At 36.2% G+C, this 24,874-nt stretch overlaps 2 protein-coding genes across 2 annotated transcripts in view; one reads left to right on the top strand and one right to left on the bottom strand.

Moving 5' to 3' along the window:
* Positions 1-16,218, bottom strand: part of LOC133171704 (GTP-binding protein Rit2-like) — a 117,403-nt gene extending 101,185 nt beyond the window's left edge. The window contains exon 1 of the mRNA XM_061306494.1: positions 16,207-16,218. The gene's annotated coding sequence lies outside the window, so the exon portion shown is untranslated. The remainder of the gene's footprint in view (positions 1-16,206) is intronic.
* Positions 848-24,674, top strand: LOC133171709 (chromodomain-helicase-DNA-binding protein 8-like). Its single transcript, XM_061306500.1, has 42 exons — positions 848-3,004; positions 3,112-3,734; positions 3,835-3,952; positions 4,352-4,480; positions 4,583-4,657; positions 5,270-5,349; positions 5,455-5,575; positions 5,718-5,939; positions 6,132-6,448; positions 6,630-6,861; positions 7,321-7,482; positions 7,596-7,676; positions 8,030-8,189; positions 8,378-8,585; positions 8,838-9,033; positions 9,191-9,352; positions 9,862-10,041; positions 10,162-10,272; positions 10,418-10,686; positions 10,825-10,912; positions 11,022-11,124; positions 11,329-11,500; positions 11,623-11,715; positions 11,862-11,962; positions 12,122-12,230; positions 12,578-12,833; positions 13,102-13,211; positions 14,688-14,705; positions 15,249-15,460; positions 15,847-16,060; positions 16,302-16,417; positions 16,643-17,415; positions 17,613-17,717; positions 17,912-18,109; positions 18,572-18,635; positions 18,750-18,883; positions 19,866-19,931; positions 20,108-20,246; positions 20,336-20,493; positions 20,767-20,880; positions 21,858-21,962; positions 22,092-24,674. Exons 1-42 carry the CDS (start codon positions 944-946, stop codon positions 23,229-23,231), a joined length of 10,095 nt encoding a protein of 3,364 aa, XP_061162484.1. The 5' UTR covers positions 848-943; the 3' UTR covers positions 23,232-24,674.
* The last annotated feature ends 200 nt before the right edge of the window (positions 24,675-24,874 follow it).

The raw sequence follows: 24,874 nt of genomic DNA, 5'->3' as shown, positions 1-24,874 counted from the left end.
TTGAAAGTTAAGTGTGTTAATTTCTAGATATTTACAACTGAATGTAACTTCACCAAGTGAAGGATCAAGTGCCTAATATGCATGTCAATTTTCCTGGATGTCATTGTGTCTGAACGTCAGTGGGCAGGCACTTTTGAAATTAACATGCAAGGCTTTGTGTATTTCTTTTTATTTATATTTACATTTTTATTTCACATATAAATGTGAACATAAGGAATCATCTAATTTGTTGGGTATGCCAAGGACATTATCGACAGTTGGTAAAGTGGGATAATTTATGCGTAATGGGCTTTGCATACATATCCTATGTTTCGAACTGTTGTTAATGCCCCAGCATACCCAATAAACAAGACAATGATTCCTTAAATAATCCAATGTGAGAAGCATGCAGTGAAAATCGGTATTAATTTTCAGGTTCAGGAGAGTCTACAAATTGACAAAAACAGTGAATAAATCAAGTTGTGGTTTGTTAGGGTAGATTATTATGCATTTTCCTTTCATGTAAATTTTACATTCAGGTTAATTGACTGAACTTACAGAAAATAAGGATATTTTTTTATATCTTTCCACAAGATCTTTGTATCAGCATGCATTAGCATTGTTATGTAAGTAATACACAGACTTTGGTGGACTGATTATTATTAATAATATCATTATTACACCCTTATTAGTGTTAATGTGATTAACATTTCTGGTTACCATATTTGTGGATTTTTCATGACAGTATATAATGTTCAAAGCATCACTGTTACAGACATCAACATCACGTTATGCACCTGCCGTAACCATGGGTATGCTATAAAACATTTAATTTAAACATGTTTTTATTTTGTAGACATTCATCATGCTTACGAAAATGACATCCATTAGATGAATCAAAAATGGACCGCATGCCTCTCCATAAGGTAGTTTGTACCAAAGTTTAACATAAAAAAGACAGGCCATGGCCGATGACCCCATGCTGAGTTTGTTTGACACAGATGGTGGGAGCTTTCTGGATGACCTGACTGGTCCTGGAGGAGGACAGAGTATGGACAGTAATTTCATGGGACAAGGAATGACAGGTGACCAAATGCTTCAACAATCACAGGGGTATGGTGTTCAGATGTCCGACATGTCAGGGAATCAGTTCAATCCTTACCAACAGGCCAGTCCTGCTCCTGAACAGTATACAAATGACAGCTTCAACCAATTTAATGCCAGTCAGAAGTTACAGCAAATGAATATGAACACATCTCACAGTGGCATGCCTTCTTCTCAGCCGATGATGAGCCCATATAGACAACAGCAGTTCAGACCTACTCAACCCAACATGGGCCGACCAGGTCCAAACATGGGTGGGTATGGGAGTTATGGGGCACAGCAAGCTGGACCTCGTTTACCAAACCCTCAGCAGCACATGCCAGTTCAACAGAATATGCCCCAGTGGAATCCTGGTCAGTCTAGTCCTAGTCGCCCTCATTACATACCCCAGTCTCAAAATATGATGCAGTCCCAAATGATGCCCACATCACAAAGCATGCAGACTAAGTATCTCTCTCATCGTGACTTTCCACAAATGCCATCCTCCAATGCTTCAGATTTCTTTCAGAGCAGCCCTGTTACTTCAACTCCTTTTCAACAGTTTCAAGGTAACTCATCTTCTAATCAGCAAAACGTGTACATTCAGAATGTGGGACAAAGAAATCAAATGCCCTCCGTGCCAATATCAAGCCCTAATAACACCATGGGACACATGCAGAGTACCATGCAGTCCATGGGTCCTCAGCAGTCACAGCTACCCATGCAAAATCAACCAACATTCCAAATGCAGAACATGGGAATGCAAAGATTTAATAACCCTTCTCAATCAGTACCTCAGCAACATGGTATACCATATCAGGGCAGTTTTCCACAACAACAACAATCTATGAATAATGTTCCAACAAGTAGTTATCAAAGGTTTACATATGCTCAGATGCCAAGCAATACACCCAATAAACAGGGAGAAACAGGAGCACAGTTCAATACTAGTCCCAACCAGAACTATCGCCCTTACCCAGGCATGCCTTCACAAAGGGCAACAACCCCCTCACCCCATCCTCCAACTACCCCTGAGCATCCTTCCACCCCTCAAGTCAACCCCAGGACACCAGCTCCTATTCAGCAGATGGAGCAACTTGTATCTCCACCTGGACCACGTTCAAATGCCTCCACACCAGTGTCTAGTCCATTCCATCAACCACCTGTAGGAAATAATGGGCCAAACTTCCAACCCTCAAATGATATTCAAGTAGCAACTTCTCACCCAAATTCCAATGGCATAGGGCCCATTAGTCCAAATGTCAAGAATGCAGGGAATGTTAGAGTGACCATGACTAATACTGAACGAGAGATACAATACCTACAGCAGCAGCTAAGTCAGCTGCAAGCAGCTGGACAGACACAGCAAACTCAACAGAAAATGCTAGAAGTGCAGGAAAAAATCCGTTCTCTCCGTGCTTCTCAAGAAATACAGAGACAGAAAGCCCATACGAGTCAGCAGAGTGGGTATTCAACAAATGGGCCAATTCAACCACAGAGACAGCAACCATCTCAAATCCCAACCAGTGTTGCTTCAGGTAGCCATGATGGCATGCAGGCAAAACCTCAGGTTTCTGTGCAACAACAGCAAACCATCCAACAAGCACAAACGTCAGTGCAACCACAACCCACAATGCAGCCCCAAGCTTCAATGCAACAGCCCACATTGCAACAGCAACAACCCCAAATCCAACAGACACAGCCTGTCATGCAACAACCACAGCCCAATGTTCAGCAGCAGCAACCTGCTAGTCAGCAACCTTCCTCAAACCCCCAACAAGTGTTTCAGATGGGACAGCCAATGTATGTCAATCAGCCTCAACCCCCACAAAATGTCCTTTTAGTGACTTCAAATCAACAGCGGTTGTTGCAACCACAGATGCAGCAACAGATGCCAAATGCTGTGATGAATTCCCCACAGAAGATTCAAGTCATTCTACAGGTTTGTTTAAGTTTGAAGTTTCTTAAAATATTTTTTTTTAAATTAGAAAAAAAAAATTTATTGAAACAAATGAAAGAGCACTTATTTGATTATTTTTCCTCTTTTAGCCACAGGGAAACCAGGCTGCTCCTCAGATGATCAGTCCTCAAGTGCCTCAGTCAGTGAACAATCTACCTCATGCTATACCTTCCAACGTGGCTCAAGTCATGGCCCCTATGCCAGCTGTAGGGGCACAGCAGGGAAACATTCCATCAAGTGTTGTGCAACTTCAGATGGGTGGTGTTACTCAGCCTGCACCCCAGCTTATCCAACCACCACCAGGCACAACTTTTCCTCCATTACAAGACTTTGGTAGTGAAAATAAGATTGGAAGTACTGAAAAACCAAAGAAGGCCAAGAAAGCCAAAAAACAACAAGAAAAAGCAGACAAGATTGTAGCAGAAGCTGTGGCTCGAGCTCAGGCAGAGGGTAGGGAGGTACCCAAGCTGATGTCTGGAGATATTCCGGCAACTGTTAACGATGTCCAAAACGCGGATGAGGAAGATTCTAAGAAAAAGAAAAAACGTGTTCGAAAACCAAAGACTCCCAAAAAAGAGAAGAAAGAGGGAGATTTAAGTAGTGGTGAAATGACTCAAGAGTTGGAAAGTCAAGGAGAATCCACCATGGATGGTGAAAAGGTTGAGAAGAAAAAGAAACCAAAAGCAAAACCTCCTGTTAAAAAGAAGAAAAAGTAAGTGTCACATGAGGAAATTAATTTTGAAAGTTTCGTAAAAAGAAAATTTTCTGTGGACAGTGGAACTGAATTAATTAATGTTATTTCCTTATTTAAGACCACCTGCTACATTTTTGAAAAAGAAGAAGAGGAAACGTCATGAGTCATCTGAATCAGATTCTGAATTGAAGCATGCTGTGGCAGAAACAGAGGAAATAGATGATGACCTTATTCAGGTAAGTAATTGTTTCAGTCTTTTGTCTACAGTATTTATTTTGAGGTAAGGTACATGCGAATGTTGTTTTTTTTTATGAATAACAGAAATATGTTGCATTCTTAGTAGTATCTGTGATGGAAGATTTTCTATTGATATGATTTCATCAAATCAAATTTTCATAATTGCAATTTTTGGAATTCCTTTTGAATTCTAATGCCAAAGAGATGGAATATTATCAGATTTTTATCTATGATATTTACTTTTAATGTCAAAGAACTTCAACAAGTGAAAAACTGCAGAAATTACCAGTTAAACAGTCTTGCTGGTGTAACCTAATAAATAAAACTTTCTGTTGAAAACGTCCTAACATCAACTTTCATTTGACATATCAGAATTGTATTTTTTTTTAATTTTCCAGAAACGTCGCTCTGCTCGTAATACAAAAAGAAAGAAGTACTTGGATGATGTGGATTTGAATCTGTCAGATGATGATACTCGAGATGTGGAACCTGAAGCATTAGCTGACACACCAGCAGCAGTCAAAATTGTAGGTTATGCATATTGGTGAAAGTTATATTGTAGAATCTGTGAAATACATTAATATATTTTTGTGGAATACTGTTAAGCATTTGAGATATTTTTGTTTTAGGACAATGTTGAGGAGGATAACAGCCTAATTGTGGACAAAATCTTGGGAAGTAGAACAAGGAAAATGGACAAAGATGTAAGTTAAGGTCAAGATCTAGTAAATGACTTTAGACCAACTTTTTGGTGTTATCTCCATTATGACGTCAAAATCAATTTCAACTTTCTTTTTCCCGTACTTTGCGGCTCTGATAGAATTATGTAGAAAATAAAGTATTTTCATGGAATTCAGTTTGAAATCATGTGAAAAATAATCCCGATACCTGTACTCAATTTCATATTATCTTAAAGTAGAGGCCAAGAACATACAAATTACCATTTTCTGAGAGACTGTAGGCAATCTGGATATATTTTCTTTGTCTGATATGGAAAAAAACTCCCATTTTCATGACTGGTTTTCTTAATTTTTCATTGAAAATGACAGTTTAAAATATGACTTTTTGTCTTGTTTAGCTACAAATTATACCCTGAAACACCTTATTTGACCAAGCTAAAGTTATAAAGCATCATTAAAGGAATTTATTTCTCATATTTGAGAAATATGAAGGCACCTTTCATTTACTAGATCTTGACCTTAATGCTACTGTAACATAACTTACTAAATAGGACGATGGTTATATTGACCTAAGTATCTCATTCCACTGTTGAAATCATTATTTAACTCTGACTGCATGTTAATATTGCTTTCCAGATTGACGTGGACGGGGAAAACGACCAAGCTGCTACAAGTGAGGAGGAGGTGGAGGAGTTCTTCGTTAAATACAAAAACTTGTAAGTTGAAGCTAACAATCATTTGTTGAATATGCTTAACACTGCATTTTTTGTCATGTGCATGCTGATGAATTTGTGCTTACCAAGCAAAAAAATGTTTTCCAGCTCTTATTTGCATTGTGAGTGGAAAACTGCAGAGGAATTAGAGAAGGGAGATAAACGCATCCATCAGAAAATCAAGCGTTTCTTTATGAAGAAATCTCAGAACCAGAATATGTTCTCAGAGGTAATGTCACAACTTATCTTGCCAGAGCATAAAAATAAAATTTGCAATAATTTAGTCTATATCAGACAAGATTCACAAGGTACTGTCTTGTAGTCAAGATTCTGATGAATACAATGAAATATATTAATCTTCTCTGTTTTAGTTGGATGAGGATGAACTCTTTAATCCTGACTATACTGAGGTACACCGAGTCTTGGATGTGTCCACCATAAGTGATCCCAATGGTGGGGACGACATTACTCACTTCCTGGTCAAATGGCGGGGACTGCCATATGAAGATGCAACATGGGAATTACAACAGGATGTTGACCCTCTTAAAGTGGAGCAGTTCTACAAGTTCAGGGAACCACCAGAAGATGATGAGGTTGTGATCAAATTGGTTTATACATCAGTAAATGTAAAACATGATTGAGAATGATATTGAAAGATGAAATATATGAAACGTTGGAGTATGAAGAGTGAACGCATTGTTTGAATTAGTTTTTCATCATTATGATGAATGTAACCCATGCTTTTACTGCATATATACTATCAACATTTTATGATTAATTCGTAGGTAAAACCCCGTGGAACACCGGAGGAATGGGTGAAACTGGAAGCCTCAAGAGAGTATAAAAATGGGAACTCGTTGAGAGACTACCAGTTAGAAGGAGTGAATTGGCTGATGTTCAGTTGGCACAACCACCAGAATTGTATTCTTGCTGATGAAATGGGTCTGGGGAAAACCATTCAGAGTATCACCTTCCTCAATGAAATCATGTTGTATGGAATTAAGGGGCCATTCCTTGTGGTTGTCCCTCTTTCCACCCTTGGAAACTGGGAAAGAGAGTTTGAAACCTGGACAGATATTAATGCCATTGTGTATCATGGAAGGTATGTGGTAATGACTTTGAATTTTATGTTGATGTATAAAGTCATTGTACAAAGGAAAACTTCTTTGAAAATCAGACTTCTATTATTTTTGAGCTGAAAAGATTTGGGAACAATACTACATATATTGTAAGTCAGATTGAGTATATTTTCTTTTACACACTCTTCAATATCTTTTGTGCAGTTCTACAAGTCGAAACATGCTACAGGCCTATGAAATGTTTTACAAAGATGAGAAAGGACAACGAATTCCGAACATTTTTAAATTCCATGCTCTGATTACTACTTACGAAGTGATTATTTCTGATTGTGAGTTGCTGAGTGACATTGAATGGAGAGTCCTCATTATTGATGAAGCTCATAGATTGAAAAATGCCAAATGTAAACTAATGGAGGGATTAAAAATGTTTGATTGTGTAAGTACTGTCATTCGTTTCAAAATACTGTAACTCTGTAATGAGTCAATGTTTCTTTTCTCTCTTTTTTGCATTAAATAAATTTTTTGAGAGGACAGTTTTTTTTAAAAAATGAGATATCATTCATTGGCTACTATTCTTCTCAGGCCCTGTTTGTTCCATGTCTTTTTAAGGAAGAAAATATGAATTCACAATGAAAGTCATGTTCCCAATATTTTGAATGTGTGTACTGCAGTAAATTCCTACTTGCTGAATATTTATTCGATGATACCTTTGAGAGATGTTCTAGATTAGTACAGTAGATGGTACTGCTGATTTTGCTAGATGTCGCCCTATTGTTACTAATGACTAATCACAGTGTATTATTCTCACACAGGCTATCCTGAAGTACAAGTACTTGTCTATTATAGGTATCTTCAGCATTATCTTCTTGTTAATTATCCTCTTTATTGATTGCAGGAACACCATGTCCTTCTGTCAGGAACACCTTTACAGAATAACACTGAGGAGCTGCACAGTTTACTCAGCTTTCTGGAACCAGAGAGATTCAAGTCAACCCAAGCCTTCATGGCAGAATTTGGGGATCTTAAGACAGATGCTCAAGTGGAGAAGTTAAAAGCTGTAAGTCTATCCAACAAAATACTGTATCATAAATATTGTAATCTTTATATCATACCAATTATGTACATGTAAATATTAAAAGTTTTAGAAAATAAATATGGGGAAATTTACAGATCTTAAAGCCAATGATGTTGAGAAGATTGAAAGAAGATGTGGAAAAGAATCTAGCTGCCAAAGAAGAAACCATAGTGGAGGTAAAGAATTCATTCATACAGTAAAAGTAGACATTTTCTTTTCATTTCAAATACATCTTTGCTGAAAATTAAAATTTTTCTGATTCATGACAAATACATGTATGACAGATTTAGAGTAAACAACTTATGGTTTAAAGTATGAAAGACACTTCTCACTCTGTGATGGATTTTATTGTTCCTCCCTGTCTGTTAGCTTTTAAAGTGTTAAGGTATAAAAGATACAGACATTATTTAGGTCAAGTCAGATAAAAAGTTTAGAGGTCAGGTGGGCATTGTGTTTCGGAAAAAGTTTTTTCTTTGAAAGAAATATATAATGTACATAAATTATAATGAAAGCTGTTTGATTTATATAGGTTGAATTGACGAACATTCAGAAGAAATATTATCGAGCCATTTTGGAACGCAACTTCACATTTTTGTCTAAAGGCACAGGTTCATCGGCTAATGTACCAAATCTGCTTAATACCATGATGGAGTTGCGAAAATGTTGCAATCACCCCTATCTTATCAAAGGTAAGCAAAGGCAGTGTGATTTATTGTCAGAGGATATCGATATGACAGTTAGATTTTATAAGTACATATGTGTATATGTACAAGGGTGTGTATAAGTTTGGATGCTTGTAGTTCATCTCCAAGTAAATGTGCACTTACATGACATAGATTAAACATTGTTATGGGTTTTTTTTTTCCTTATTGACTAGGTGCTGAAGACAAGATTTTGAGTGAGAGCAAAGAAACCAAAGGAAATGATGCTGAATCTGTGTTCCATACCATGGTGCAGTCATGTGGTAAAATGGTGCTACTTGACAAACTTCTCCCCAAACTGAAGCAGGGAGGACACAAAGTCTTGATCTTCTCTCAGATGATTCGAGTTTTAGACATCTTGGAGGATTATCTCATACATAAGCAGTATGTCTTTTCTTCCAGCTTTACTTAATTGAATATCTCTGTAGATGATGACAATTTCAAGCCAACTCATACATGCATTGAATTTGTTGCATGTTTGATGATCATGGTGAAACTGATGCAGATTCTACAATTTATGTCTTTAGTAACATTTGTTACCTATGCTTCATGTAAGTCTACTGGTATACTTGTATGAAGGATTTCTCTATCAAAATAAAATAGCAGAATGTTGATTGTGTATTTGCTTGTCATCAGGTACTTGTTTGAGCGTCTTGATGGAAGGATTTGTGGAAAGCTGCGACAAGAGGCCATAGACAGGTTCTCTAAGCCTGAGTCGGATCGGTTTGTCTTCCTATTGTGTACCAGAGCTGGTGGTTTGGGAATAAATCTTACAGCTGCTGACACAGTCATTATATACGACTCGGACTGGAATCCTCAGAATGATCTCCAGGTAAGCTTTGGAATGTCCAAAGTCACAAACCTTACAAAATAATATATGAAGATGTACATGTACCTGTGGTTCAGGACTTGCAATTCTTGTAAATCTGAAACCTTCAGCATTTAGATTATGTAAATGATTTTATTGATTTACATATTGTTTTTCATAGGCTCAAGCCCGTTGTCACAGAATAGGACAAACAAAAGAGGTCAAAGTTTACCGTCTTGTGACAAGAAACTCATATGAGCGAGAAATGTTTGACAAGGCTTCTCTGAAGCTGGGTCTGGACAAAGCTGTCTTGCAGTCCATGGGTTCAGATAAAGCAGCACCTGTAAGTTGGGGGACAAAGGAAGTTGGGGGGAGATGGAAATTTTCAAACAAATGATGAAATCTCAAGCCAACTCAGACATTAGCTCAAAAGCTAAATGGGTGTTGACTTTGGTGAAACTGATGGCAAACATGCTTTTAAAATCCCTTATTTTAAAGTTGAATTCATGTACTTAGGCTCTAAAGTACATGTACAAGTATTTGGATTTTGATAAAATAAAAGCCTTTTATTTCAGTTGATTTCTTAATACTTGAGTTTCTTGTATCAAATTAATTTAACCTATTGATGCCGATTCTTTAAAACTAATTCTGGATACAGATTTATTTGAAATTTCAAAATTCATTAGAATTATTAAATTTGATAGTCAAATATAATTAACAATACTACACTTTATAGATACCATTCATGGATAATGGAGATTCAAATCAATTAGGTACCCAAAGGGCGTTAAGTAAGATTAGTTGGAGTATGAGCTGAAAAGTTTCATGAACACATCTTGTCCTATTTTATAGCAAGCTCAGATGTCTAAGAAGGAAATTGAGGAGCTGTTACGTAAAGGAGCTTATGGAGCTCTGATGGATGATGATAAGGCTGGGGATGAATTCTGCGAAGAGGACATTGACCAAATCCTCCAGCGTCGTACTCAGGTTATCCAGATCGAATCTGAAGGAAAGGGATCAACTTTTGCCAAGGTATTCATTTCAGAATAATGAATCATGGATAACTATGCTTATATTCATGAAAATTTCATGAAACACATTTACATAGTTTGGCAGGGCATCAATGCAGTTGAATATCTTTTTATCATACAGGCAAGTTTCTCAATGTCTGGCACCAGAACGGATATTGACATCAATGATCCAAATTTCTGGCAGAAGTGGGCCAAAAAAGCAGATGTAGATGTGGAGGGAATGAAACATAAGGTACGTAGATGTTTCACTCGTTTACATGTACTCCTATACAATTGTCACTTGTCACTTTATTGCAGACAAAACAAAATGTGTTATAACGAAAATGGAGATATATGAAATTTCTAATATACAATATAAATGAAAATCTTTTCTGCAGAATGAGTTGATTATACAAGAGCCAAGACAGAGAAAGCAAACAACTAGATATGGGAATGACGACAATATGATGGAAATGTCTGACCTAGACTCGTCTAGTAACAGTGATGATGATGACGATGAGTCAAGAAAAACCAGAAGTGGGATGAAGAAGCGAGGACGACCAGGCAGAAAAAGACGGGGCTCCGATGATGATTATGATGCTGATGATGCTGAGGGCTATGGGAGGTCTGATTGCTTCAAAGTGGAGAAAAACCTTCTTGTCTATGGGTGAGCCATGTTAAGTTATCAAAAAAGAAATATAGTGATGAGTGAAGTGTTCTTAAAAGTTATCACAGGCATTATTCTCATATGACTCTGAATCAATCAATGGCTCTTGGTTAACATGGAAGAATTTTCTGTTTAAAGGTGGGGTAGATGGAAGGACATCCTGTCCCATGGAAAGTTTAAGAAAATGTTGGTGGAGAAGGATGTGGAGAATATTTCTAGAGCACTGGTAAAAAGGATTAAAAAGAAATGGAAATCTGCTTACACTGATAGTTAAAAAAAGTGAGTTTTAATTGTTTAGAAAGAGATCAATAATTGAAAAATTATTCCTTTTGCAGCTTATTTATTCCCTGCAACAGTACAAGGGAGATGAGAAGATTAAGGAATTTATATGGGACCTGATCTCACCTTCAAGTGATGGATCCCTGAAAAACCACTCAGGTGAGTTCCCTGGTGGACTTGCTGAAGATATCTTAACATATAATCATGTTACATACATCTTGAATAAAACATTCTGTGGTATTTTGACTGTAGATATGGTAATGGCAGATACTAGTGGACTTTGACAAACTTTGATATGGGTTTAAGAAGTATGCACAAAGGATTATGATTTCAGCTATTAATGGTATTTCTTGTTAATGACAGGCTTGTCTGCTCCTGTTCCCCGAGGAAGGAAAGGCAAAAACAAAAAGAAAGAGGGGAAAGTAGAGAGTGGTGGTAGTGAACTTTTCAAGTACAACAAAATGAAAAACTGTGATCCAGAAATAGTGCTACGAGACCCAGGCTACCGCAAGCATCTACACAGACATGCTAACAAGTAAGATTTCACACCACAGACATCTACACAGGCAAGATTTCATACCATAAACATATACACAGACATGCTAACAAGTAAGATTTCACACTACAAACAATTCAATTTTACTCTCTTCTTTTCAGAGTGCTACTAAGGGTTAGGTTATTGTACTATCTGAAAGAAGAAATCATTGGACCTGAAGCAGCTGAAAAAGTTACTCAGGGATTAAATGCAAGGTAATGTGCAGTGTAGTTGAAAAGTAGTGAAAGAATTCAGAAGTTAATGCTTTTAAAAATAATAATTTTAAGTAAATTACATGAAAATTACAATGCAGATGCACATGCTTACTCAATGTTTATACTATGGCGCATGTTTGTTTCAGTGATATTGAAATTCCCCAGGCCGAGCCTGATGGAGACCCTCCCACTGCCTGGTGGGATGAGGAGGCAGACAAGTCCCTCCTTATAGGAGTTTATAAACATGGTAAGGATAAGCTTCAGAAATTTAATGCAGACATAAAGACTTGATGATGTATTAGTCCTTTAAGCATTGCTAGCTTTCCTCCTGAAACTGAAACCAAAATTTTGATACTTTTTAGATTAGCATACCATTTGATTATACAGTTTTATGTATAACTTTCAGGCTATGAGAAATACAACATGATGAGACAGGATCCTGCATTGATATTCTTGGGCAAATGTGGACCACCAGATGGAGCCGCATTAGCAGCTGAACAAAATGATGATGACGAGTAAGTGATTTGTTCTTAGGTTGTGTCAAGAACTGATGAATTGTACTACATGTACGTGTATATTATTTCCTATTGAAATTGTAATAAATTACTACATATGTACATGTACAATGTATTATTGAATGAGTTTTACTATTTGATGATGAATCTGAAGTTGAACTGATGATGACTTGCCATGCTAATACAGAGGGCATACATTGACCAGATGTGCTGGTTGTATGTTGCTGTGAGTGGAAAATAGCACAAACTGACAGAGTTCTTGTATAAAAATCAGGTCTCCATTGTGTTCTGGAGTGGTTTTAGTAGAAAGAAGTTAAACTGTAGAGGAAGTTTGACTTGTTTTACAGTGACGATTTAGATGAGTCCAAAATCAAGCAGGATGATGATGAAGATGTGTCAATGAGCTCGATACCCGAGTCCAGCAAAAAAGCTACTCCAACTAATGCCCCACCCACTGAAAAGTTGGAAGGTGGAGAGGGTATGGAGGAAGACAAGCTGCCCTTCCCATCATCCTCAGATCTTAACACAAGACTACGAAGAATCATCACTGGATTCCAACGCAACCACAAGAGGATGCTGATTAAAAATGCCCAGAAAGTCAAGGTAATCATAAGCAGTGGTGTAAAATATTTAAGAGGAATTACTTATAACACTAAGTGTACTTTTTGACTTGTGTCAGCTGAAATAAAAGAATGTTTTATTGTACAGTATAATTGATGATTGTTGATGATTTTAAGAATCGGTAAAAAGTGTTCCATTTTATTTTGTAGCATAGTCTACATGTGTACAACACATTTTAATACCTATGCAACTTTCCATTGTGCTTAAATTCGGATGCAGTTGAATAACTTGTCTTTCTGTGTCTTTTCAGAGAATGGAGCGCCGTGAAAGGTTTGAAGCAGTGCTTAAGGAGCGTGAGAGCCAGAGAATGCAGTATCAACAATGGTCTGTACCAGACCCCTATGGTCTATCCCTCCAACAGTAAGCCCATTATTTCACTAGGCTACAGCTTCATGTGTTGCCTGTGTTGTCATCCCCTCCCTGTAGTGATGCACATGTATTAGAAAGTCTTGTGCTACTGTCAATGCATCTGATGAATGATGTGCAGATTGAATACTGAAGTCTATCAGGGTTTGGGGTTTATGTGGGGGGAAAGTTCAGATCATGAGCAACTAACATTGAATATGCAGGCTATGATACCTATTAAATATATGTGAGAATTCAACCTCTCATTTGTAGAAGGATGAAATATTTGTATTCAATTTACATGTAAACCAGAGGAGATTGCATGCATAAATATATAAACCTAGGCATGGTGAAGGTTTGCGTATTTGTTGTCATACATTTACATGTATATACAATGTACCTGGTAATTTTTATAGATCTAGACCTGCTTAATTTAATCAGAATATTGATATTGCTTTCATTATAGTGTCAGTAATTGCATGAATATTATACATGTACATCAGTTTGAATGGATATTTAGCTTATCTGATTGAAAGACACAACTCAGGTGAGCCCTTATGATCAAAGAGTGGCTGTTTGGCCTCTGTTGTGTGTTGTCTGTACACTTAACATTTTCAACTTATTTTTTGAGCCAATTTCAAATTTGATAGAAGGCAACCTTAGGTGAAGGTCAGATACCATGCTTTCTTCTAACTGGAAAAGTAGATAAGGAGAAAGTGATGAAATTTGATAGAGTCATTTAAATTCTCAAGAACAGTGGGGTTTATTATGATTATTGGGTATGTCTTGACTCTTTGGACAAGGTTATTTAGACAAGGTCATAAGGTTCCATTGTGAGAGTTCTAACTATGGACTATTTTGATATAATTTTACACAATTTTTCTATATGAGTGGGTCCTCTCCATTTCATTCTACTTCATTCTAAATATGAATTAAAATTAAAAATTTTTTGTTAACTAAATCATAGAGGGGACACACAATACTTTAAAAATACAATTTTATGAAAAGATTTTTGTATCTTTCATGAAGTATTTCACGACCAGTTATTGGAGCGTCATATCAAAAACAAAAGTGAATGCAATTTCTCATGAGTTGCATAGCTTAGTGGTTAAAGAGTTGACCTGACCAACAAAACTTAATGATCAGGGTTATACAAACTGTTGAAGCCAATCTACCTTTCCCAAGGAATCCAGAAAATATCAGGGGGTACCACCTGTAGAATTTTTTTTTCCTTGAAAAAGCAAGCATTAAAATTAGTATTTTCATACAGGGTGTGCCTACAATCAGATATAAATACATCAAAATATCAAATGTTTTTAATTTGTAAATTTGATATGAAGTGTTTAAATATTCTGTACCTTGAAATTTTTTAGACCATGGACTTTATGCACATTTTCAGAGTTTAATTAATTGTCAGGAGAGCGTTGTGGCCCTTGGGCCTATTGTTGTGTATTGAATTGCTGTTCAAGTGTAAACCTGTCTGTTGTTTAGCTTGTCAGAGAGTACAAGGTAAGATTTTCTACAAAAAAAAATTCTTTTCTTAAATAAACACATGTAAATGTGAAATTTTGCTGCGCTGAATGTCTCAGCATTGGTGATGATGACAACATCTAGCTTGTGCATGTTAGTGGGCTTGCTGTAGAGGGTGAATGATTTCCTTTTTTTTGTAATTTTATTTTTTCTGCTAAATGTCAGACTTTTTTTTTTTTTTTTTACATCTTCTGCCTATCTTTCAGTAATAGGATGGCATGAAGCTTGTTTACAAGTGTGATGTCTTGTTTCAACTCTGTGTTATTAGAAGATAAATGATTTAATAGATTGCTTTAGAGAGAAAAGTAAAATATAAGCACTAAAACAAAATTCACTGTATACTGTATTTCTTTCTCTACACTAAGATATAAAACTTTCTTGCATTTGATTCATCTGTCTCAGAATTTTTATCTGCTTTGAATTTGTTTGGATTGGAAAAGGCTGTATTAACTTGAAGGGAATCTGCTTTGGGTGCAGTTGCTTTTGCATGCTAATGAAACTTTTTTCTCTCTGAATATACAGCCGCTGGTCCAGACGCGAGGAACAGGATTTCTACAGGGTCATTTCCAGCTTTGGCGTGGAGTTTGACCTTGTTACTGGACGCTATAAATGGGATCGATTCCGACAGCTGGCACACCTAGAAAAGAAGTTTGATGACACTCTAACAGAGTATTTCCAAGCATTTTACCACATGTGTATGAGGGTGTGCAAGAAGTTTAAAAATGATGACGATGGTAAGTAGGAAGATAAACAATTTTGGAAGTTAATTGATTTTTTTCTTGGAAATTGATATGGAGAGAAACTCGTGTAAACAAAAGCTGATAAAAATTTGTACTAAAAAGATTGCTAATATAGTTTATTTGAGTAGTTTAAAAGTTCTGTAGATGAATTGGAAATGCATATTTTTTCAGCCTCACTTGACATTTAAAAACTGGTTTTGATTTACAATTTTGGCACAGATATGTGAAAGAAAATATATTGATATACATGTAATACATGAGTCCTGAGTAATGTTAATTGCTAATTATACCAAATACCAGTAGTCCATTCAATTGTTATATAATTGTGCTAAAATAGATACCTGTATTGTACCCGGCATAATTCTTGAACTGTATTTCAGCTCTTCCACCAAATAATATCTACGTTGATCCCATCACTGAAGAAAGAGCCAGTCGCTGTTTGGCTCGGATCGACATGCTGAACAAAATCCGCACAGAGACTTTGAACCATCCAAAGTTGGATGAGAGAGTGAAACTTTGTCAGCCATCATATGACTTGCCACCCTGGTGGATTTGTGGTCAGCATGACAAAGATCTCCTAATTGGAGCAGCAAGGTATACATTGTATTATACATATTCTGTATCAGATTCTGTGGTATTATTAAAGAAGGAATAATATATTCAGAAGAGGGAGGAGTAGGATTTCTGCAATTGCAAAGTAACGTAAATTTTATGTATGAAACCCCTTTTCTTTAAGCAACTTTAAAAAAAACAGCTTGAGAAACGTCTCTTAATGGTATATGAATTATGTGTTACATTTTACAATGTAGAGTAAATGTTTTGCACTTCCTTTCAGACATGGTGTTGTTAGGACAGACTATCATATCTTGTTTGATCCAACTTTGTCGTTTATTGATGTCCTTAAGAATAAACAAACAGCTAGTCATTCCAGCTCTCCCTTGCCAACCAAAGGTAAGAGTGATGTCCCCTTGCTGAAGGATTTTGGAAAATGTGTAACGATTGTTGGATTTAATTTTCATACAGTATAGATGTCTTAATTGGTTCTCGGTACATGAAAGTTTAAAACTTGCATTGCAGAATGACATGTTATATATTTATGTACTTTAAAGCAAAAATAAACTTTAAAAAATATTTTCATATTAATTTGTAAAACAATTGATGACTTGTATCTTTTAGATAAAGATGTTAAACATGAAGATGGAGAAGAGAAATCTGTTAAGAAAGAAAAGGAAGTAAAAGAGAAAGTAAAAGAAGAAATCAAGGAAGAAACAGGTGCTTCAAAATCTGAGAATGACATAATTAAATCTGAACAGTCACCAAAGAAAGAAAATGTTACTTTGAGTGAGGATAAAGACCTAACAACAGAGGGAGACAAGTCTCTGGGAAATGAGGAAGAAAAATCAAGTGAGAGAATTAAAGAAGTAAATGGGGAGACTGAGATGGATGTTTCCATTGTAACATCTGAACATTCACCAAATAAGTCTAGTGAAAAATCCCCAAGTAAATCTAGTGAAATGTCACCAAGTAAAACAAGTGATAAATCACCTGTAAAGACAGAGGATGGAGAGACAGCTATTAAAATGGAAGTGGAAGATTTCTCAGTAAAGAAAGAAACTCCTGACTCACCGGTCAAGAAGGAGGTGGAGGATTCATCTGAAAGGAAGGATGGTGAACAGGTGAAGAAGGAAGAGGAGGAAGCTATTGTGAAGAAGGAGTTATCTGAGTTAGTGAAGGAAGATGTTCCCCAAGACTTGACCTCTATAAAAGAAAAGGTCAAAGGTGAAAAATGTGATAAAGTGGTGAAAGAAGAAGAAAGAATCAAAAATGTGGACGAAACAGAACAGAAGGTTAGGGATATTGTGAAGGACATCAAAAGACAGACAACAGAGGAAATGGCCAAGTTAGAAAGACGGAGGGAAAAAGATACCAAATGTTCATATGAGGAGGAGGTATGATTATTTCAAATTTATGTTCAATATCATTAATGAAAGTAAGGAATAGAATGGAAAAAAATATTTTCAAAAAATTGAATTTCTGAGAAAATTGTACTTCAATAATTTTTACTTCATTTCTAAAGGTTTGTTTTTCTTCTTATGACATGTATAAGTCATAATTGTTTAAATGCTAAAGAGTTTGGTTTTTGCAGGAGCTGCAGAAATTTTTGGCAAGAAGAGAAGAGATGGAGGCAGAGGGGATGGTAGCAGATTACTTACCTGAAAGTCAACTAAGTGCTGCCATCAGCTGGCCAAAGGTATAGTGCATCAGAACAAAAGGAATTACACTGAACTAAAAAATGAATGATTTAACTGTTTGTTTCTGCTTTGATATAATTAATTTTATTGCATATTCAATTTGAAAGTAATTCCTTTGAATAGAATAATTTGTTTTTATATCGATTTGATTTATAAAAAGGTATTTATATTATGCCACATGCTTATATTTTAGGACCGAGTATTATTTCATCGACTGGAGCATATTTGCTACTGTGTAGAACACAACGAATGGCCATTCCCGAAAAGAATGTCCTACATCCCCATGAACTATGACTCGCGGAGTGGAACACCAGTAGGATCCATGACTCCTAAGGACGACCCCGATCTCAGCCAATCAGATGCCGGGGATTCGGTTTATGATGGTGTCAAGGTGATGTCAGATTTAGATAAGGACTTTGAAGTTATGATATCTGAGGTAGGACACCCATTGATTTGTAATGGGCTGTTGTGTTTTCTGCTGATTGCTTGGTGAAGAATTTGGTCATTTCCAGACAAACAGTTTGAATAGTGATGGCAAGGGTTTTGTTTTACAATGTGGTAAAATGTCAGGGAGAGGGTTTTTTTTTTTTTCAAGTTTTCATTGAGAGATTGCGCTTGATAAATAGAGGAGATTCATAAGTTTTTCACTTTCCTATAGGGTGATGGTGGTGGTAAGCAACAAATGCAATGAAGTGTTCTGTATTGAAGAGTTGTTTGTGAATTACATATTGTCTGGGATATAGCATTTGGAGTGTAGTGTTCAGTGGAATCCTGTCCTGTGAGATTTTTTTTAGGACTTATTAGACATTTTCCCATTGTGCAAGTTGTAAACAAAACCATCTTTTTTTTCCAGGGTGATGGATTGAAGATGACCTTCCACAAGAGAAGAGGACAAGGTCGTAAATATGAATTTGAAGGTTTGTTAACTGCCACAAGAAATAATTGTACATTAAAATTTTGTGATCACTTGTAAAAATATAAGTTAGTGATCAAGCAGAAAGCTGTTATCAATGTCGCATTGGCTTCTCCAGGCAGTCGCATGCAGCAGCTGATGAACCGCAGTGCAGCCTCCAGTGACAATGAGAGTCTGTCTGAAACCCCCCGATCTCAGGTACCTGGTCACCTGTCTCCTAGACACTCCCCTCATCACTACCTCTTCTCACAGGTTTGTGGCCCCCACATGCCATGGCACCTACACCTCCATCACCCCCACCTCCCCTCCCTAAAGCAAGAGAAAATTAATATAAAAATATAAAGTTAGATTTAAAATATAATTCAGAGGTGTTGAAAAACTGAAAACTATTGTTTTGAAGAACTGAAAACTATACTGTATATTTATATTTTGTATGTGTTTGTTGTAAAAACGTCTTCTTAAAAAAACACATTTCAAAATTTTGTACACATACTGTATTTTGTTGTACATGTTTGTTCAAAATTTCATATTCCTTATCAATCTCACTGTTTGGACATATCAACTATTTGATATTTGATTAAACTTTTTGAAAATCTTGCTGTTGTAGCCTAGTTGTGTAGGTACCATTGGCAATGACTTATTTCATGGGTGGAGAATCAATTATCTAACTTGTTCTAAAGTAAAATACTATCTCTCCATTGTAACATGAATTCAAGCCCCTGAATGATTCTCTAAGCATGAATTTAACTGTGATAACATTATTTTGACCTTTGCAAATTGCTTTTTAATGGTAATGGGTTCTCTGCTTGCGTGATTTTATGGTAATTTCTGATGTTAAAAGGTTAAAGGTTGTTGATACATTTATTAACCAAAACCTACTCCATGTGTGAGTGTGCATGAACTACCGTATATAATTTCTTTCAGTATGTTTTAAAAAGGGTTCAGGTTTTAAGGATGAAAGTACAGTATTATATATTTAATAGGAATAGAAATAAATCATATCAGTTTAATAAAATATTGTGGAGGAAATAGGGGAATATTTGTCAATATATCTATCAACAAATAAAAAGCCTTCTGTGTAGCTACTTGCAGAATTTTTTTTCCCTAGTAAACATATACATCTACATGTATTTGTAACTTTAACTACTAAAAAATTGTTTGAATTGGAACAGCTTCCTGCAGTTGAACTAAATATCCTTTTACACCCAGTAATAACATAACTGCAATATTTCAGACTCCTGCCGAGTTGCTGAATGGCGCTGGCCCAGAATTAGATCCAGAGCTCCTAAGGAGAAGCATGGTAAATAACAAGCAGTTCATCATTTGAACTTGAAATCTTCTTAATACAGTGTAATGTTTCTCTGGTCTCAAGAAGACATCATGAACAGTAATAATCTATATGATTTCGTTTGACTAATGAAGCATTGTTTAGTGTAATGAGAGAATTTTTGACAAATGTTTTTATATGTAATGTAGATGGAGCATGCGCTCTATTTTGGAGACCGAAGGGGCAGAAGAGGTCGCAAAAGGAAAGCAGAAAAAATGGCAGAAATTGCAATGGCTGAAGCGCTATCCAAGAGAAACACAGCTAGAGCAGCTGCCAGCTTTGAACCAGGTATGTAGTGGGTTTTTCATGGAGTTTTTTTTAATGTAAGATTATGTGAGTTTGGAAGGTCATAAGAATAATTTCTAAAACATTTGCAGAGTCCCGTGTTCCTGTCGTTAACTTGGAGGATGGTAGTCGTCTGTCAGGTGATGAAGCTCCACTGAAGCGTGACCTTGACAAATGGTTGGATGAGCATCCAGGTTACATGGTAGACAGACCTCCAGAAATGTATATGGAGGAAGAAGATATGCTAGAGGTATAAAATGTGTTATGATTGCATACTATTCAAAAATGACTCTAGGCTGAAAAGAAAAGGTTCTTTTTTTTTTTTTTTTTTTTTTTTTTTTTGGAAATACCTGACATTCCTTTAAGCTTTTTTTAGGGTCAATTTACAGCATAAATGTATTCTACAAAGAAGAAAGTAGAGGATGAAAAAGATGTATATTGATCATTGCAGATTGAATAATTTAATTGAAATTTTTAGTGTGTTCTATTGTATGTTTATATAAAGTTAATTTCTATATGTCAGCATGGTGATAGAAGAAGAGGAAGAAGGCCCAAGGTAGACCCAGCTATGTTAGACCCCATGAAACTGACAGGAGAGGAAAATGTAGCCGTGGTCAATAGAATCACTGGCAAAAGGGTAAGATCATGATCACTTGTCAATCTCTCTATCAAGCAGAGTAGTAAACATACTGTGTGTAATTGTCTTGGTAACAAACAGAATCCTCTCTATGATGTAGACCCCAAATGGATTGATATTGTTAAATCAAGTTTTGCATTTAATACTGTTTCAACATGAATTAAAGGTGCATAGACACAGATTTGAAGTTTATATTTTCTCAAATTTTCTGTATAATATCACAACTTGTATGTTGCTGTAGCATTTCACACGAAAATAAAATTAAAAACTTATTTAATCTGGAAATTATTGAAACTGCGAATTTCGGGAGACGTTTGATTAACACATCCTTGCACTTTCACAATTTTTAACTTTATCCTTAATACTTAAGAAAAGTAGCAATTTTGTTGTGTATTAATGAATAATATTACATCTATAATCCAGAAAATTTAGAGTAAAAATGTGCGAAAGCAAAACCCACTCACTTAAGTATTGTCAGCCCGTGCTCAGTGTTGTGTAGTTGTGTACAGAGTTTAACCAATTGAATACACCTGTGAAACGTAAACTGTTTTTGTAAACAGGGCACGAGCTCTTTACGTTTCACCGGGTGTGTTCAATTGTTAAATTCTGCACACACCATTGAGCACGGACTGACAATACTGGTGAGAGGATTCTGCTTTCTATATTTCTACTCTGAAATTTCTGCATTATAGTTTTAATATTTTTCATTAATAAACAACAAAATTGCTACTTTTCTAAAGTAATAAGGATAAAGTTAAAATTTGTGAAAGTGCAAGGATGTGTCTATCAAACACGTCCAGAAATTCGAAGTTTCAATAACTTCCAGATAAAATAAGATTTTTATCAAATTTTCGTATGAATTGCTATAGCAACATATAAGTCATGAAATTATACTGAAAATTTGAGGAAATATTAACTTCAAATCTGTGTCTAAGCACCTTTAAAAGTGGAATATTTGTATATAATTGCCTTTACAGATAACTGGTGCTAAAGCTCCCCCTATGAGGTATCTAGGTGAATGGTTAGAACAGAATCCTCTCTATGATGTAGACCCCAAATGGATTGATATTGTTAAATCCAAGGTAGGACTTTACTCTTTTTTGGGTGACACAAGTTACAGAGTAACACAGTGTACTTTGTGATCTATTGTTACACATATTTAGTCTTCATCAACTTTTTTTGAGATCTCACGTAAATGTTATTATTTGCAGGCCAATTTACCAAAGAATCTGTTGTCACGTGTGAGCACACCATCATCGGAACGTCGACGTGGCAGACCAAGGGAAAGGGATCTGTCAGCGTCTTTGCTATCAGACAATCCCTACAGTGCTGCGTCTCTAGCTGCCAGTATGTCTGCATTTCCAGGCCTTGGTCTCATGTCAGGCTTTGGCAAAATGCCTCTGGGAATGCCCTTTGGAACATTGCCTAATTTAGGACTGACAAATCCCATGCTGGCAGGTTTTGCTGGCTTGATGCCTGGACTTTCACCATCTACAATGGCAAAGTCGATGGAAAGTGAGACCAGAAAAGAAAAATCACCCAGCAGTAGCAAGGAGTCAAGCAAATCCAAATCCCCAAGCAGCTCTCAGACTCCACACCCTTCATTCCCCATGTTGTATAATCCACTTCTATTCAATCCCCTCCTAGCAGCCCAGGCTGCTCAGGGCTTGAACTTCTCGCTGCCCACATCACTGCCCTCGTCTTTCGCCTCCCTGGCCCAATCAGGTCTTGTTAATGGACAGGGTGATTCTGATCTGGAGGAAGGAGAAATCAAACGATACAGCCAGGCAGAACACCGTGAACAGGAAATGGCTCAAGATCTGTCAGTGAGACGTAAAGAGGCCCATTCTCACCATAGGAAACGGAAAAGTTACGAAGTGTCTCGACCTGCTGAAGCAGCAAGTGTTAGGGACGATCAAGACCAAGCAGCATGTTTAGACTTGTCTATCAAATCAAAACCAAAAGATTCACCAAAAGCCAGTGATATGTCGAGTAGATCACATTCTACTTCAGAATCACCAAAAGATAGTTCAAAAACCAAAAACAAAATACAGGGTTCATTTAAATTGGATAAAATTTTGGACACTCTTAAGGACAAAGTGAACAAAATGGAAGACAAACCTGTTAAAAAGGAAAAGGATAAAGACAAAGAGTCAAAACTAAATAGCATTTTAATGAAAATAGCCAAAGAGAAAGATGTGGATGTGAATACATTGAACTCTATGGCAGTTTCAGACACATCCCACACCAAGTGTTCAGAAGGGTCAGATCTATTAACGGGAAAGAAAGAAGGAGAGATGTCGTCAGAGGAAACTGAAATGTTGACAAAAGAAAGTGAGGACCAGTCATGATAATCAGATTTTGGAGTGACCACTGTTCATTTCAAGACTTGCTGTGCATGAGTGAGTGAAACCATATCAAGGGTCATCTGTCCATATTTGGAAGGGCCACTTAAAACTGTACAGTGGAATACTGTGTTGAATGTGTTCCAGAAAAAATGTGACTTGTTTGTTACTAGTGGATTTAATTTATTCATTGTGAGTGAGTGGATAGCCTTCATGATATGTATACTGTACATGTGTTGACAGATTCCAGGTCATGTTTGTCTGCCAAATAGTGATAAGTGTGGTTTCCATGGTTTCACAAAGATCTCCCCCGTTTGCTCACCCCTTGGCAGATTGCTGAGGATGTTGAGGGGTGGGCACAGTCACTGCAGACACCTCATCATTTTCGTTCTCAGGGCAATAATGTTAAAAACAAGTATTACATGTGTTGGAACAATTTTTTTTTTTTGCATAGTAACAATCAATTCATCTCGCTCATGTTGTATATAATTTATTCATTGTCGGAAGTTCAAATGTACCAGGCTAAACCACTGAAATACATAACTTTTTTTTATGTGTGATAAGGCCACAAACAAGCAAAGCTAAACTTTGTTGAGACAAGTACGGTTGTGATAGAATTGTACATTGGATGGTAGATTTGAATTTCCTTGTCATTTTTACACATGATATTAGTTTCATAGGCTATCATTGCTGTTGTGTATATGCAATTTAATTTAAGAGTCACATTTTCAAAGAAAAAGGAAAAAAAAGCCAGGTTAGATCAAATAACTTACCTGCAATAATGACTTTCTGACAGTATTGACTGTTTCCAAAACGCACCAGAATATTGTCTTTCCTATGCTTTGGTTCATTGATTATGACCTTTCGTGATTTGTGATGAAAATACTGCTTTACTATGTCTTTACATGTATCTCAGGTCCATTGGTCTGTAAGGTGAGATTTTGTCAAAGTTCTTATCTACATGTACATTGTCTTCATCTAACAAAAATTATGTTAAACTGGGTGGGGAAAAAAGTGCACATTCCTCAAAGGTTTTCATCTGAATTTATGTTCACTTTGTTCTGTTATATTAATATTGCCTCCATTTGAAATAATTTATGTATTAGTAGTGCAAAATTCATCTCATCAAAATTGGAGGTGATAAAATAATGAAATTAGATGATTTTTCTTTGTCCATGACATTGATAGAAGGTCATTTATTCTATCATATCAATAGTTTTCCTGCAAGGCAGGCAAGTATTTAGGTGCAGATGGTGTCTACACCAATATTAAGATTGCTCTTTACACTTTAATGTAGGGGCATTTTCTCTAGAGAGAAGAAATTGCAGGTGATTTCTTGCCCGGAATAATTTTGTTGGGTGGATGTTTAGTGAAATAACGAATTGTATGTATTTATTTGTTGAGGAAATTTTGTATGTAAACTATTTTTATTAAACATGAATTCAGTAATTGCAGTTTTGGTTATCTTTTAAATATATCTTGTGATGACGAAAAAGGTCCTCTGATAGCAATGGACTAATTTTGTGTTTTTAGTTTTTTACACACATCTAGCAAACTTTACTTTGAACTTTGATGAAAATACCTGTAATGCAGAGTGGGAGATACCCAATCAAAAGTATACTACTCCCATGTGGATACTTGGTATATTA

The sequence above is a fragment of the Saccostrea echinata genome, unplaced genomic scaffold (assembly GCF_033153115.1).
Source record: "Saccostrea echinata isolate AGI-Se365-2 ecotype Australia unplaced genomic scaffold, CSIRO_AGI_Sech_v1 ptg000054l, whole genome shotgun sequence".
NCBI lineage: Eukaryota > Metazoa > Mollusca > Bivalvia > Ostreida > Ostreidae > Saccostrea > Saccostrea echinata.
This window is presented reverse-complemented; position numbering and strand designations above follow the sequence as displayed.

What these genes read in the sequence shown, in the direction of transcription:
- LOC133171709 (XM_061306500.1), top strand. Translation starts at nt 944, where the DNA reads ATGGCCGATGACCCCATGCTGAGTTTGTTTGACACAGATGGTGGGAGC. An exon ending in GAACAAAATGATGATGACGA is followed by an intron (nt 12,231 to 12,577) that starts GTAAGTGATTTG and finishes CTTGTTTTACAG; the next exon opens with TGACGATTTAGATGAGTCCA. An exon ending in AGGAAGAAGATATGCTAGAG is followed by an intron (nt 20,494 to 20,766) that starts GTATAAAATGTG and finishes TCTATATGTCAG; the next exon opens with CATGGTGATAGAAGAAGAGG.